This window comes from Macrobrachium rosenbergii, chromosome 43, assembly GCF_040412425.1.
Source record: "Macrobrachium rosenbergii isolate ZJJX-2024 chromosome 43, ASM4041242v1, whole genome shotgun sequence".
NCBI lineage: Eukaryota > Metazoa > Arthropoda > Malacostraca > Decapoda > Palaemonidae > Macrobrachium > Macrobrachium rosenbergii.
Window position 1 is genome coordinate 30393973 of NC_089783.1, and position 14114 is coordinate 30408086.

Consider the following 14114-nt stretch of genomic DNA (forward strand, 5'->3'; position numbering starts at 1 on the left):
ATAAAAGCTACAACCATGAGTTATTTTTTGTTGTATTGTACATGAAATTGCACACATTTTCATATATAAAACTTTATGTAACAACTAATATAAAACAGTGCAAATATTACGACAACGCGTGTGAAAGAATTTCTGAGATGTTCGGCCGAGTTACCAGCGCAGAGCGTAAGGAAAATGTTATTTTCAAAAATTCACCATAAATCGAAATATTATGCTAGAGACTTCCAATTTATTGCAAAATGAAGGTAAATGATTGAATATTACTAGAATGTAAGAGTTTTAGCTTACAATTGCGTTTTTAAACCATTTCGGTCGAGTTAAACTTGACCGAAGGTTGAAATTTTGGCAGTTATCGTGATTTATGTGAAAATATTTCCAAACTGATAAAAGCTACAACCATGAGCTATTTTCTGTTGTATTCTACATGAAATTGCACACATTTTCATATATAAAAGTTTATGTAACGACTAATGTAAACGATGCAAACATTCACGACAACATGACGAAAAGAATTTCTGAGATGTTAAGCCCCGAGTTACCATAGCGCAGAGCGTAAGGAAAAAGTTGTTTTTTCAGAAATTCACCATAAATCGAAATATTGTGCTAGAGACTTCCAGTTTGTTGCAAAATGAAGGTACATGATTGAATATTACTAGAATGTAAGAGTTTTAGCTTATAATTGCGTTTTTGACCATTTCGGTCGAGTTAAAGTTGACCAAGGTTGAAATTTTGGCAGTTATCGTGATTTATATGAAAATATTTCAAAACTGATAAAGCTACAACCATGAGTTATTTTCTGTTGTATTCTACATGAAATTGCACACATTTCTATATATAAAACTTTATGTAACGACTAATATAAAATGGTGCAAACATTACGACAACGTGACGAAAGAATTTCTGGCGCGGACGTAAGGAAAAAGTTTTTCAAAAATTCACCATAAATCGAAATATTGTGCTAGAGACTTCCAATTTGTTGCAAAATGAAGGTAAATGATTGAATATTACTAGAATGTAAGAGTTTTAGCTTACAATTGCGTTTTTTTACCATTTCGGTCGAGTCAAAGTTGACCGAAGGTTGAAATTTTGGCAGTTATCGTGATTTATATGAAAATATTTCCAAACTGATAAAAGCTACAACCATGGGTTGTATTTTGCTGTATTTTACATGAAATTGCGCACATTTTCATATATAAAACTTTATGTAACGCCTAATATAAAACAGTGCAAAAATTACGACAAAATGAATGAAAAGAATTTCTGAAATTTTCGGCGAGTTACCAGCTGTGGCGTAAGGAAAAAGTTTTTTTCAAAAATTCACCATAAATCGAAATATTGTGCTAGAGACTTCCAATTTATTGCAAAATTAAGGTACATGATTGAATATTACTAGAATGTAAGAGTTTTAGCTTACAATTGCATTTTTCGACCATTTCGGTCGAGTCAAAGTTGACCGAAGGTTGAAATTTTTTGTAGTCGACGTATGGTACGTCCACTTGGCACCCAACAGACAATTTTAGTCGACGTATGATACGTCCAGTAGGCGTTTAAGGGTTAAGATACACCATCAAATATTTCCCTATATTCAACATCCTTTAAGGCTATAATTGATCAAATATGAATGTTTGTTCTAGGATATACAGTTTCATGTTAGACTACCTAGTAATGATGACACAGTTAATTTTAAAGGTGTGAAACTAACTAACTTATTCTTTAATTTCAGGATTTGGGAAAGGTAAATATTCAGGATATAGTAAAGTCTGAGCAAGAAAATCAGGATGCACAAAAGCTCTCATCCAGAGTACGATTTTCTTTATGGACAGAAGATAGCCTCTCTGAAAGCTCATTAAAATCTCTTCTTGGTTCAAGTCCTGCAGATTTGCGTGCCTCATTTGAGGAGGAAACAGATTCAAAGCCCTCTGATGATAACTTGAAAGAAAGAGATGAAAAATCATCCCAGGATGGTGAGGAGTAATGTCTTATTATTTTGTTTTGTTCATGAACATAAAAAAGTGATTGACCATCTTCTTACATTAAACATAGTTTTTGAGGTGAAACTTACTCTCTATCATTTAGCTTTATCTGCGACTACTTTGGCGCGGGTTCGACAAGTGTTAAAATTGAAACAGTCGCTAACAAATGCTCCCAACAGTTACTCCCCCACCCTTTGTAGAGTAGGGGGTAGGGGAGCAAATGTTTCCGTTGCTCATTCTACAATTGTTGGCGAAATTGGACGGCAGTGAAGACCTGCTCTAAATTTTTTTTTTTTATGGTTATCCACTTGGATCGTCAAGACTGTGCTTTGTTTTTTCATTATGGATTCTTCTCAATCTTCCTTATCAAAATCCCCTAGATTTTGCAAGGTAAGTAGTTGCAGGACCAGATTGGCTTCTTTGAAGTTCGATATGCACGATTTATACATTGATCATCGTGGGGTAACGTGATTCAGACAACTGTTGTGATCATTGCAGGGAATGGTCTTTGCAGGAGATAGAGTAGATGGTAAAGTATTTTATTAAAAGAGAGAAGGATCGACTTAGAAAGAGTGTAAAGAGAACAGCTAGTCTTGCATCTAAGTCTTCCTTAGAATTAACTTCTGATCAAAAGATAGATAGGTGTATTGATTCTTCTTCTCTAATAGATTCTCATCCTTCCACACCCACTAAGTCAGCTCAGGGTAGTAGGTTAGATTCAGTGCGGTCTGATAGTGATTCTGTAAAATCTAAGATTGAATTTTTATGTAACAAGTTTGAATCTTTTGCATCTAATGTGCATTGGCAGGGACAGTGTCCCCTTATTCCATTGGCAACTCTGCGGACACAGCCTTGTCTGTTCCATTGGCTCCTCGTGCCACCAGGCCTGGTAGTCCCGGAGCTCCCAAAAGAGGACTGCCATCCCAGGATGTTCATGGACTGTGCCTTCTGTCTCCTTCCTTTGCTTCTCGGGCCTCTTTGGACAAAAGCAAATTGTTCTCACCTAAAGCCATTCATGGTAGGGTGAAAAGGTCTAGGCCTTCGCTTTCCCAAGGTTATCATAGCGATTCATCCGAACCAGGTAACCGTTCGCGTTCAGCAGCAAACAATGCCACTGCGCCTTCAGCCGCCTCAAGGAGTCTGGAGTCATTACTCAGGCATTCGGGCAGTAAGCCTTCATGGCTAGACTCCTTTTCTGTTGATGATAGTCTGAGTTTTGATTTCATCAAGGCTGTAGGTATGTCTGCTTCCAAGGTTTTTTGTGGCTTTTATAGAATGTCTTTCTGAAGCTAAGACTAAGTGTGTCAGATATTTGAGGCCATGGGAAGTGTCGAGTCCACACCAGGCATATTCTAGGCTGCGGGAAGCTTCATCGAGTCTGCTTGCTGTCTCAGCCTGGCTGCATGCCACCTCAGCCAGGCCACACGCTGCCTCAGCGAGTCCCAGGGAAGAGTTGACGAATCCTCATGAGACAGTTGGTGGATGTCTTGCAGGGAAGTCTCTAGAGTCCCCGAGCCCAGACTTCTCACTGTATTCAGACGCCTCAGAAAGGGTTGGGGTATATTTATGAGAAATCACGGCGCTTCTGGAGTATGGTTCCCAGTCGAGAAAAATCTGCGCATAAACTGCAAGTTGTTGGCTATCCAAAAGGGCCTACAGAAGCTGGGAAGTGCAGTGACCAACCAAGTAATTTCTGTCTTCTCGGACAACTCAACGTCTCTGTCCTACCTAAGGAGACAAGGGGGCATGAAGTCAGAAATGTTAGTAGCCATTACCATGGGTTTACTCCTCTGGACAGAGGAGAGGAACATTGTCATAATCCCCCAGTTTGTACCCGGTCAATTGAATATTCTGGCAGGCATGCTAAGTCATCCAGGACAGGTACTCTCCCATGAATGGACATTAAACCCAATTGTGTGCGAGGCAATTTGTAAGGAGTTCGGCCAACCTTCCATCGATCTCTGCGACAAAGTTGAATCATCATCACCAGTTCTGGACCCTCAAGCCTGGGCAGTAGACATCATGGCTTTAAACTGGGCAAACCTATTCTTATATGCTTTCCCTCCATTTCTGCTGTTGAAGGAAGTGCTTAAGAAATTGAGAGAATCCTGGAACACACCATGATTCTAATTGCACCTTGATGGCCGAGGAGGTATTGGTTCACAGACCTTCGAATAGAAATGTCGATAGAAGTTCCCAGATAGTTGCCTTTTTGGACAGTTCTACTTCGACAGACAGAGAGAGGGAGGCTACATGGAAATATGAACATGCTTCATCTAACTGCTTGGAAACTGTCGACAGGCTCCTCAGAGCTAGAGGATTTTCAAAGTCGTCTAGGGACTTCATCCTCACTGCAAGGAGAAAGCCTCCTAATACAGTATATTATGTCAGAAACAGTGCAAACTGTATAGTGCATGGTGCAGTTTAAGGGGCATTTCATGTCTTTGCACCAGCATTGAAAATGTAATCAAATTTCTACGATTCTTAAGGTATGCTAAAGGTTTGTGCGTTTCCTCCATCAAAGGCTATAAATCCATGCTGGCTTCTGTTTTAAGGTGTACTGGATTGGATATTTCAAAGGATGTTGACTTACGTGAAGCTGTTCGCTCTTTTCAATTGGAAATGCCGAAGGTTTTTCAGAAACCTTTTATGGAACCTAGATAGTGTCTTACGACACCTTAGAGGCCCTCCTTTTGAGTCCCTTAGAGAGGCTTCTCTCAGGGCTCCTTCTTTGAAAACCCTCTTTCTGGTGGCCTTGGCTTCAACCAAAAGAATAAGTGAATTGCAAGCAGTATCTTCATTAGTAGGGTTTTCTTGAGCTGGAGCAGAATTATCCTTTCTGGCTTCCTTTCGTGCCCAGAACGATGTTAAGACCAAAACTCTTCCTAGAGTTATCTCTATCCCTTCTCTAGAAACTCTTAACTCCTGAGGAAGGAGAGCTGGTTTTATGCCCTGTTAGGGCTCTGAAGTTATACGTCCTGTCTTAAGCCTGTGAGGAAGCAGTGTAGGAACTTATTTTGTGTAGTCAGGAAGCCTGAGGTTCCTATGCCTAAAAATGCCATGGCTTTCTTGATTAAGTCCTTAATTCTGAAAGCACACCAGACAGTCTCTCCAGAGGTTTGTCCTCTTTTGAAGGTGAAACCACATGATTTCAGAGGAGTGGCTACTTCTATTAGTTTTCACCAACACCTCTCTCTAGACCAGTGGTTCTCAACCTTTTTATTATCACGCCCCCTCTAAGAGCTGATCCTTCCCTCCACGCCCCCCCTTGCATCTATGAGTAAAATTCCCTCCCAGATTAGGAGGAAAATAAAAAAAAAAAAGAGAAAGAGAAGGAGTTTCGAGGGACAGGGAGGGAGGTAAATAATTACAAAGTAATGGTAAGCCTAGCGAGTCTAACTAGAATGGTAGACTATAGGAAACTAACGTTATAAGGCGATACATTTGCATTTTTTTATAAACTTCTGAATATTAGTTCCTCATCTTGTTAAGAAAATAACGAATATAATTCTAGAATTTTTAAATTTTCCGTAGGCCTCGCGCCTCCCCTGGAAATTGCTGACGCCCCCCTAGGGAGGCGCGCCCCCCAGGTTGAGAACCACTGCTCTAGACCGTCCAGTCTTGGCAGCACAGTGGAGTTGTAGCTCTGTTTTTGCTTCCAATTACTGTACTTGAGGGACGTAGAGATCCAATATGAAGACTGCCTTACACTAGCACCTCTGGTTTCAGCAGGGAAGATTATCTCCTGGTCTTCCCATTATGGGTCACGAACAGATAAGGGTTCCCTCTAGGCTACCTCCTTCCTAGGTAAAGGTGAACTGTATGTGATGAGTTCGTACAAGGTAGTTTACCCCACTTTTTTTATTTGGATCTTTTTGTATAAAGTAGTTGTCCTTGCTTTGTCTATTCTTGGATGAGGGCAAGTTTTTTTTTTTTTTTTAGTAAATTATATTATATAATGTTGCAGAGCCATTGCTCCTTATTGGAGAAAGCTACCCTGAGCTGATTAAGTACCACGTTTCTTTCAGTTTGGGCTTGTTGTTTTTGGGTGTGAGGTACACAGCAACTCAGTTAGGTAGGTGGTAACTCTTAACGGATCATAGTTTATTTGTGGTTGTGGCTTCTATCACCTGTGCAGGCCTGAGGCACAGGTGCCAATAAATTGCCATTCTGTGTTGCACATCTTCAACCAATGGCCACATTTGGGGTTCACATTCCACCTCCCAAGATAGTGGACCTCGCCTGATGAAGATCCTCATCCGACAAGTACCTACCATGGGATCATATTCATCAGGTAAGCAGAAATGAGGATATTTATAATAATATCTGATAATTCGGTTATAGGGAAGCTCTTGCTGACCTCCAGCACACAATGTTGGAGTCAGCTAAATGATAGGGGGTAAATTTCACCTCCAAAAATAATTATTTTTATGATAAAATCAATTTTTTAGGTACTTACCCTCTATCATTGAAACCCGCTCTCCTCCCCTCTTAAGAGATTAAGAGTGGAATGAGCGACCAAAACATTCGCTGTCCTACCCCCACCCTACAAAGGGTGGGGGATTAACTATATTGGGAGCGTTCATTAACGATTGTTTCAGTTTTAACACTTGTCAAACCTGCACCAAAACAATCGCAGATAAATCAAAATGATAGAGGGTAAGTACCTAAAAAATTGATTTTATCACAAAAATCATTATTTTAATGTTCTTAGTTTACCCCTTCTTGATTGAGAATTTAAGCTATGCACAGTATACTGTAGTATTATTTGTGTTTATGAAAATTAACACTGTACTATTAAATTTTATTTAAAAACATTTGAGGTCTAGTAATTGATGGTATCTAGAGTAATTTTTAGTTTAAAATGTCATAGAGTGGTAAATTATATGTTGATGATTAAAAAACCTATTCTGTGTTGGATTTTAGCTGCATGGTATGAAATGTATTTGCAGATATATTTTTCTTTCATGAAATCAATCTAGTAATGCAATAGCAAGATCTTGGTTATTCATGAAGTAAAATACAGTAAACCTCCCATATTTGCTGGGGATACATTGCAGACCCCCTCCCCCCCACGAGTAGTTAAAATCTGCGAATACTTGCTACCCCCCTCTAAACTCACTTATAACTGCCTATCTTGAAAGTTCAAATACCAAATGTATACTTAAAGTATCATCCTACATCAAATATACCTTAAATTATTATCCTATTACTGTATTAATCTTTGTAATTATATTATTAATATAATTTCAAAGTCACCTTAAACATTAGTACCCCTAAAAATATGTACATACATACTTCTAAGCCTTCAAGCCAAAGCAGAGAGAAAGAGAGTTACCACCTCGACTTATATTCAACAAGTCTGGCTGGGGAGAGAGAGGGAGAGAGAGAGAGAGAGATTATCTCTTTAATATCTCTAACAACAAAAAATTTATATGTTTGTTTTTTGTCTTCCAAAGATGTAATACCTTTACTACAGTACACATTTTTAAAATACTATGAACACACACACACACACACAAACAGTGTCTTTTCCTGAGAGAGAGAGAGAGAGAGAAAATAATGCCTTTCTATGTCAAAAGATTGAAATCCTTGAGCTTCTGAGGGCAACACTCCCCATCTCCTCCAGCCAATATGTCAAACTGTCAAGTAAATTGACATTTACCCTTCCCCCCTCCTTTCTCAAGTCAAGAATAAAAAGACTGGGAATCACTCTTTGTTTATTTAAAATGTTAAAAAATTTACTACACAAATGCATGGAAGATGTTGTTATTGTTATTATTATTATTATTATTATTATTATTATTATTATTATTATTATTATTATTATTATTATTATTATTATTAATCTTAATATTTGAAAATTAGTACTTATTAGATAAATCATTTATTTATAATACAAAAGAAACATGTGTACGTATTACATGTCTGAAAAATTCTCCCATCTAAATAAGCGAGAGATAATTATTATTTTTATTTAATGTTATTATTTAATCTTATTAAATTTAATATTAATATTTGAAAATTAGTACTTACTGTAAATCATTATTTTATCATAAAATGTACCTTCTGAAAATGGTTATACTATCATCCGGAAACACTTACATATTTTAATATAATTTCTATAGTACTTTAATATAATTTTAATTTTTCAATAGTATCAAATCTGAGCATCTCTCTTCGCTTTAATGAGGTTGGGTCTGTCCTAAATGGAGGGGAGAAAATCAGTTTCTCTCTCTCTTTGAGTTATGTATTATTTAATCCTACAGTATTATTATTATTATTATTATATTACTATTATTATTATTAATGTTAATAATATTTGAAAATTAGTACTGGTAAATCTTTTTTTATCATAATGTATTTAGTCAAGAAAATAACATCAAAATACACTAATTAGTGAATATTTCCCAGAGAAAAAGTCCGCGAATTGCTGAATTTTTCACAAATGATTTATAGATATGTTCCACAGAAAATCCGACGAATCGGTAAGTCTGCAAATCATGAGGACATGAATACGGGGGTTTACTGTAATACATTAAAAAGAAGAGATATTTATGATTTAGCTTTATCAAAAATTGTTGAAGGTAGTATTTGCTAATCTTCATTTACAGGAAAAGCAAACTCTACAGAAGATGAATTTCCTGTCATTGAACCCGTGAGGCGTGAACGTCTGAGGACAATCAGCGGAGACACTGGCCATATGGGTCGTAGGTTCGTAAGTACTTAAATATTCTAGAATGGATGTCGGTTTTAATGATAATGACATGATATGAAATATGATGTTATAATGAGGGATAGAGTCCCACCCCCTTGCAAATATAAGTTTCATGCGTATGGTCTGCACATTTCTATGCTACCCAGTGATTTCAGTATTCAATTTATTATAAGTACTGTATGTTGAATACAACCATTGCAAACCTAAGAGTAGACTTGAAGCATTATAAAATTCTTGTAGATTTTATTGGACTGGAGTAATAATGCTGTCCACAACACTGGGAGTAGGGTAGTTGTAGTTTGTGAATCGAAGGGGAATTATGCTAATTTTATGATAGTATAGTTGGGAAATACAATTAATGCAGAATGAGGGCAGAAAGGAGTAGTTCTGAATGGGAAAACGTGGTAGTCTTGAAAAGAGACAAAACCAAGAATTTTTTTTGTTAGTGCTAGCCAATAGCCAACTTAAGGACAGAAAAAGTGCTTCCAACTGCAGACACAAGTACTGAATGTGGTTAATGCTATGGATTTGGAGATTTATCCGTACATGTACAGTGATGAGTACAACCTTCTATCATCTCTTTTAGAAGGACTTCAGAGGCTGATTGAGTTTTTTTGTGAAAAAAAAAAATTAAATTTTGCTTCATAAAAGTTAATATATAATAAAGTTTAGTCTTAACACATTATATAGATTCTCCTTCTTGTATTATTAGTGTTTGTGGTTGATATTAGAAATAAAGGAACATTATATTGGAGATATTACATAGTTGTTAATATCCCATCGTTGCTCACAGCTGATAAGTAGACATGGTACGTTGGGGCATTCAACATCCCGTTTTCAGCTATGCTTTGCTTAATTGATTGACATTATCTGGGCTGCTGTTATGTATCTGTGTTATCCTATGTACCATATTTCGCTCCTTTTCCCAGATGATGACCATATTCAGTAAAAGGATATGTGATTCTTTTGAGAGCACCCTCCTTCCATTTTCACTAGGGTAACATTTATGGTGTAGAGACAGTCATGGAATGAAATCAGTTAACAAGTGAGATTGGGTCTACCTCTAATTGGCTTAAGTCTTACCAAGTGATCAAGCATAAATCCTTTCTGTTTAGCAGCTACTGTATTTCGCACAAGCCTCTGGATATAACTAAGAGTTTGTATCAGTAAAACTTTGAAAGTTCAAATTTAAATCTCGGTGTCCATGTGCTTTAACCAGTTGTCATATAGTTTCTGTTAATATTTCATGTAAGATTCAAGTATTTGTTGTTCCAACACGATATACAAACCGTCGGTCCTTTACATTAGGAATTACTTTCAGCAAAGCTGGAAACGGCTGTTGAACTTTCGAACTAGGTGGTTAGGCAGTTAACTACCGTCCGATAGGCAGGAGTCCCGCCTACCTGGATGTAAACATTCCAGTTTGCTTTTGGCCGTCGTGTGGTACAGACATGTTTTCTTCGCTCTCTGGTCGGGCTTCCGTTGAGCTATTTTCCCAGTGGAATCTTTTGTGTTTGTTGTGTGTGTTGTGTTTTCATTTCTTTATTATGGAAACTCATGAGGTAAATAAACCCTGTAAGCCCGCCTTCCCCCAGCGTGTATGTCCTGGGGCTGGCGGGAAGAAATGTAATAGTTTTCGATCTAAAGTTGATGTGGACCTGCACGCCCTTTGCTCTTCTTGCAGGGGGCGTGTGCGTTCCCATGATTCTCCTTGTTCTGAGTGTTGCTCCTGGTCGGCTGAACAGTGGGCGAGGTTTGAAGGGAGGAAATAGTACCGGAGGAGCCCTTCTAAGGCGTCATCTGAGGGTTACACGCCCCTGATGACTCCCTTAGTGGCTAACCTTTCGGGATTGTTTCTCTCTCCCTCAAGCTTCCCCTTCTGGCTGCCTCTCCTTCGGGAGAGGACTCCCCTTTGTCTTCTTTACTTGCTTCGTCAGGCTTAGAACAGCGCAGGGTAGCAGACGATCATGATAACCTCTTCTCGGGGGCCTCTCCTCGATCGGGGGGGAGGAATTTTTCCTCCGGAGCGAGTGGAGTCTCCCTCCCCTAACCTGACTTTGTCTTCAGCTATAGTGGTAGAGGCTTCTCTTAGGGGGCAGGTTCCAGATCTCACTTCCACATGGCTTCACATGGGCCTCCCTGGCGTACCATCACTGGAGGGTCTCCTGGCTCATCTCATTGGCACCAGGTAATGACCCATGCCACAGCTACTGCCATAACAGTGACCATTTTTCCTAAGATGCTGGTAACTGTATCTTCTCACCTAAGTAGTTCCTCATTGGGCGAGTTGGAAGAGTTGTTGGCTAGCACTCTGCTAGACCCGAGTTCAAGTCTCCGGCTGGCCAATGAAAAATTAGAGGAATTTATTTCTGGTGATAGAAATTCATTTCTCGCTATAATGTGGTTCGGATTCCACAATGAGCTGTAGGTCCCGTTGCTAAGTAACCAATAGGTTCTTAGCCACGTAAAATAAGTCTAATCCTTCGGGCCAGCCCTAGGAGAGCTGTTAATCAGCTCAGTGGTCTGGTTAAACTAAGATATACTTAATTTTTCTCACCTGGGTACCCAGGTGACTGCTGCACCGACATCTCATCATGCAGTGCCGCTCCCACCTGGCTTCCGCTGTCCCAGCCAGGATCCTCCATGATGGTAACTTCATCCATGCCCCATATTATGGTTCCCACTCCTGCTGTACCTGGTGTTGCTGGCTCCCTGGCTTTCCTGGCTTCTCCACCTGCCCTAGCTATCCTAGTCGCCCCAGTCCTGGCTCTTGGCCTACCTGGCTCCCTGCCTGTCCTGGTTTCTCCACCTACCCAGGCTGTTCAAGTCGCCCCAGTCACTGCTCCTGGCTTCCCTGGCTTGCGGGCTGTACTGGCCACCCCGGCTGCTCCTGTGACTTCTGCTGATCCCTTCTGGATAGGAGACTTGACCACCATACTGAAGAGGATGACAAAGAAGAGGTCTAGGAAGGTGTCGTCGTCTTCATCGTCTTTGTCTTCGTCGTTTTTGTCTGCTACCTCCTCCCTTTCTTCTTCCAAGGCTCATTAGTCAAAGAAGAAGAAAGCTGTCGTCTCCCCCCCCCCCGATTCGGGCACAGGACAGGAGAAAGAGCCAAGACATGCAGGTGTCTCGGCTCTGCTTGCTGGCACTTCCACTAGTGCTAAGCAAGGTTCCCAGGTAGATGCTTCGGCCTCTTGAGTCCGAACATCTGGGGAGACAGAGGTGGTCCCCTGTACAGTCTTTTCGAGAGGTTCCGGCCTCGAAGAAGACTGGGCCCCGTCAAGAGGACAGCGCAAGTTCTCGCCAGCCAGCAGCGTGCTTGACTCTCCCAGTCCCTGGTCATGTTCATACGATCGGCCTCCCTCGGTCAAGTTGAGCACTTGGCTCGGCTCGGCTCTCAAGAACCTCTACGCTCTCCTCGGGACAACGCTTCCCCGAGGCGAAAGCGTTCTCTTGGACCCTGGTTGATGACCACTCTCGGCCTGTTCCTCCTGCTGGTTCGACCGGCGGGGATGCCCGATCCTCCTCGCCTGTCCCCTCAACCTCCTGGGGTTTCCCAGGGAGGGGCGAGTCGGACAGGAGGAACTCTGAAGATTCTTCTCCCCAGAGTTCGACTATGAGGGCATACATTCCTGGCTTGTTCCTGGGATCGACTAGGTCGTAACGCCCACATAGTGCAGGAAGGCTCCAAGGGGTCCGCTGAGGTTCTCCCTCCTGCCAGGAGAGTAGATCAGGAGGACCGCACCCTGGAAGGACCCGAGGGTCCTCTCCCCCCAGGATGAGGACACCCCCGAAATACAGAGAACTTTTGCAGAGGTCATTGCGCTGATTCGTCAGGACGATGATCTTGGGGAAGGGACCATGGCCTCGCCTGTGGATCATTCTTTGCACCTCGAATCCTTCTGTGGTCCAAAAAGGGAACCCAAGGTTTCGATGGGACTGCTGTGATCCACACTTGCCGAGGGGGTTCTCGATCACGTGAATAATTTTCATTTGAACAGCTCAGACAAACTTCTTCTTCCTCCTCACTTCAGAAGCGCTTTTATACGCCCTCAGAGAGGGCATTGCTGGCTAAGCATGTTGACCTGGACCTGGTGCGTCTGGGCCCGGGTCTCTTGCTGCAGCAGATTACTGTGGAAGGAATCTCCCTCACAGCAAGAAGTAGCGACCTTAGAAGCCACTGCTATGGCGGCTCTCCAGGCAGTCTCCTGGTTGGGTTTGTGGCCTTTCACACTATCCAAGGTGGCTGCTTCCTTGGCCTCTTATCGTGCCGGGGGAGGACCCTGCTTTTGGAAGGCTATGCCAGTCTGGAGGTAGAGCCATCTCCTACCTTGCCCACCAGATGGCAAACCTGTGGGCAAACCTGGTGCTTAAGAGAAGAGATGCTGTCCTCACTTTGCCAGGTCTATTAGTCCTGAGTAGGCAACGATCCTATGGAGCGGACCAGAGAGCTGGTAGGTGTTGTGATGGACAAACGTCATGCCGAAGACAGCAACCGCCTTGTCCACCAGGCAGTGGCCAAGACCTCCGGGTCTTCGTGCTCCACCGTGGCTTGGCCTTCAGGCCAAGCTAGCACTTCCTCGGCCCCTGAGAAGTCTGGTAAAGGGGGAATGCTAGGGGCGGCATTCCCCCCTCCAGCTGCTGCGGACAGTGGGGGGGTTGCCTATCGAGCCATTGGGCAACATGGCAGCGATACGGAGCCGAGACATGGGTAGTGGATGTCCTTTGGGAGGGATGTCTGCTCCCCTTCGAGTCTCAGCCACCCTTCACCAACTCTCCGGTCCTTCTCCATACCTACGTTCTTGGATCAATGAAGGATCTTGTACTCACGCAAGAAGTGCAAGTCATGCTGAGCAAGAATGCTGTGGAAGTCATGTCGGATTAGTCCCCAGGCTTATACAGCTGTGTCTTTCTTGTGGAGAAAGCTTCGGGGGGCTGGAGACCGGTCATAGACCTCTCTCCCTTGAGCTGATTCGTTTGCCAGACTTGGTTCATGATGGAGATAGCTCGTTCTGTGCTCGACTCCATCAGGGAGAACGACTTCGTGCTAACAGTGGATCTGAAGGATGCATATTTTCAAATACCCATCCATCCATCTTCCCGCAAGTACCATCATTTATCCTCAGGGAGATGGTGTTCCAAGTCAGGGCACTCTGTTTCGGGCTCTCGACTGCTTCCCAGGTGATCACGCGAGTGTTCATCTTAGTGTCAGCTTGGGCCCATTCGCACAGGATATGTCTGTTGAGGTTTCTCAACGATTGGCTGGTCTTGGCGAGCTCCTGCTCGCAGTTGCTTCAGGACAGGGATCAAGTCCTCAAGTTTTGCCGCGACCTAGGGATCGTAGTAAATCTCGAGAAGTCAGATCTCACCCCCCAACCAAAGGATAAAGTACCTGGGCATGCTGATAGATATGGTAGCAGCAA

The 14114-nt window shown here is 42.0% G+C and overlaps 2 protein-coding genes across 12 annotated transcripts in view; one reads left to right on the top strand and one right to left on the bottom strand.

Annotated features, from left to right (window-relative positions):
- Positions 1-14114, bottom strand: part of LOC136828736 (uncharacterized) — a 116851-nt gene that overhangs the window by 97794 nt on the left and 4943 nt on the right. The gene's annotated exons all lie outside the window — the stretch shown is intronic.
- plx (PTB_TBC1D1_like and TBC domain-containing protein plx) overlaps positions 1-14114 on the top strand; it is a 143459-nt gene that overhangs the window by 16175 nt on the left and 113170 nt on the right. For all 11 annotated transcript variants that reach the window (XR_010850204.1, XM_067086915.1, XM_067086911.1 and 8 more), the window contains 2 exons: positions 1724-1964; positions 8588-8687. Coding sequence is in view for 10 of the 11 variants with exons in the window: in XM_067086915.1 (XP_066943016.1) it covers positions 1724-1964; positions 8588-8687 (341 nt within the window). In the remaining variant the exon portion in view is untranslated. The remainder of the gene's footprint in view (positions 1-1723; positions 1965-8587; positions 8688-14114) is intronic.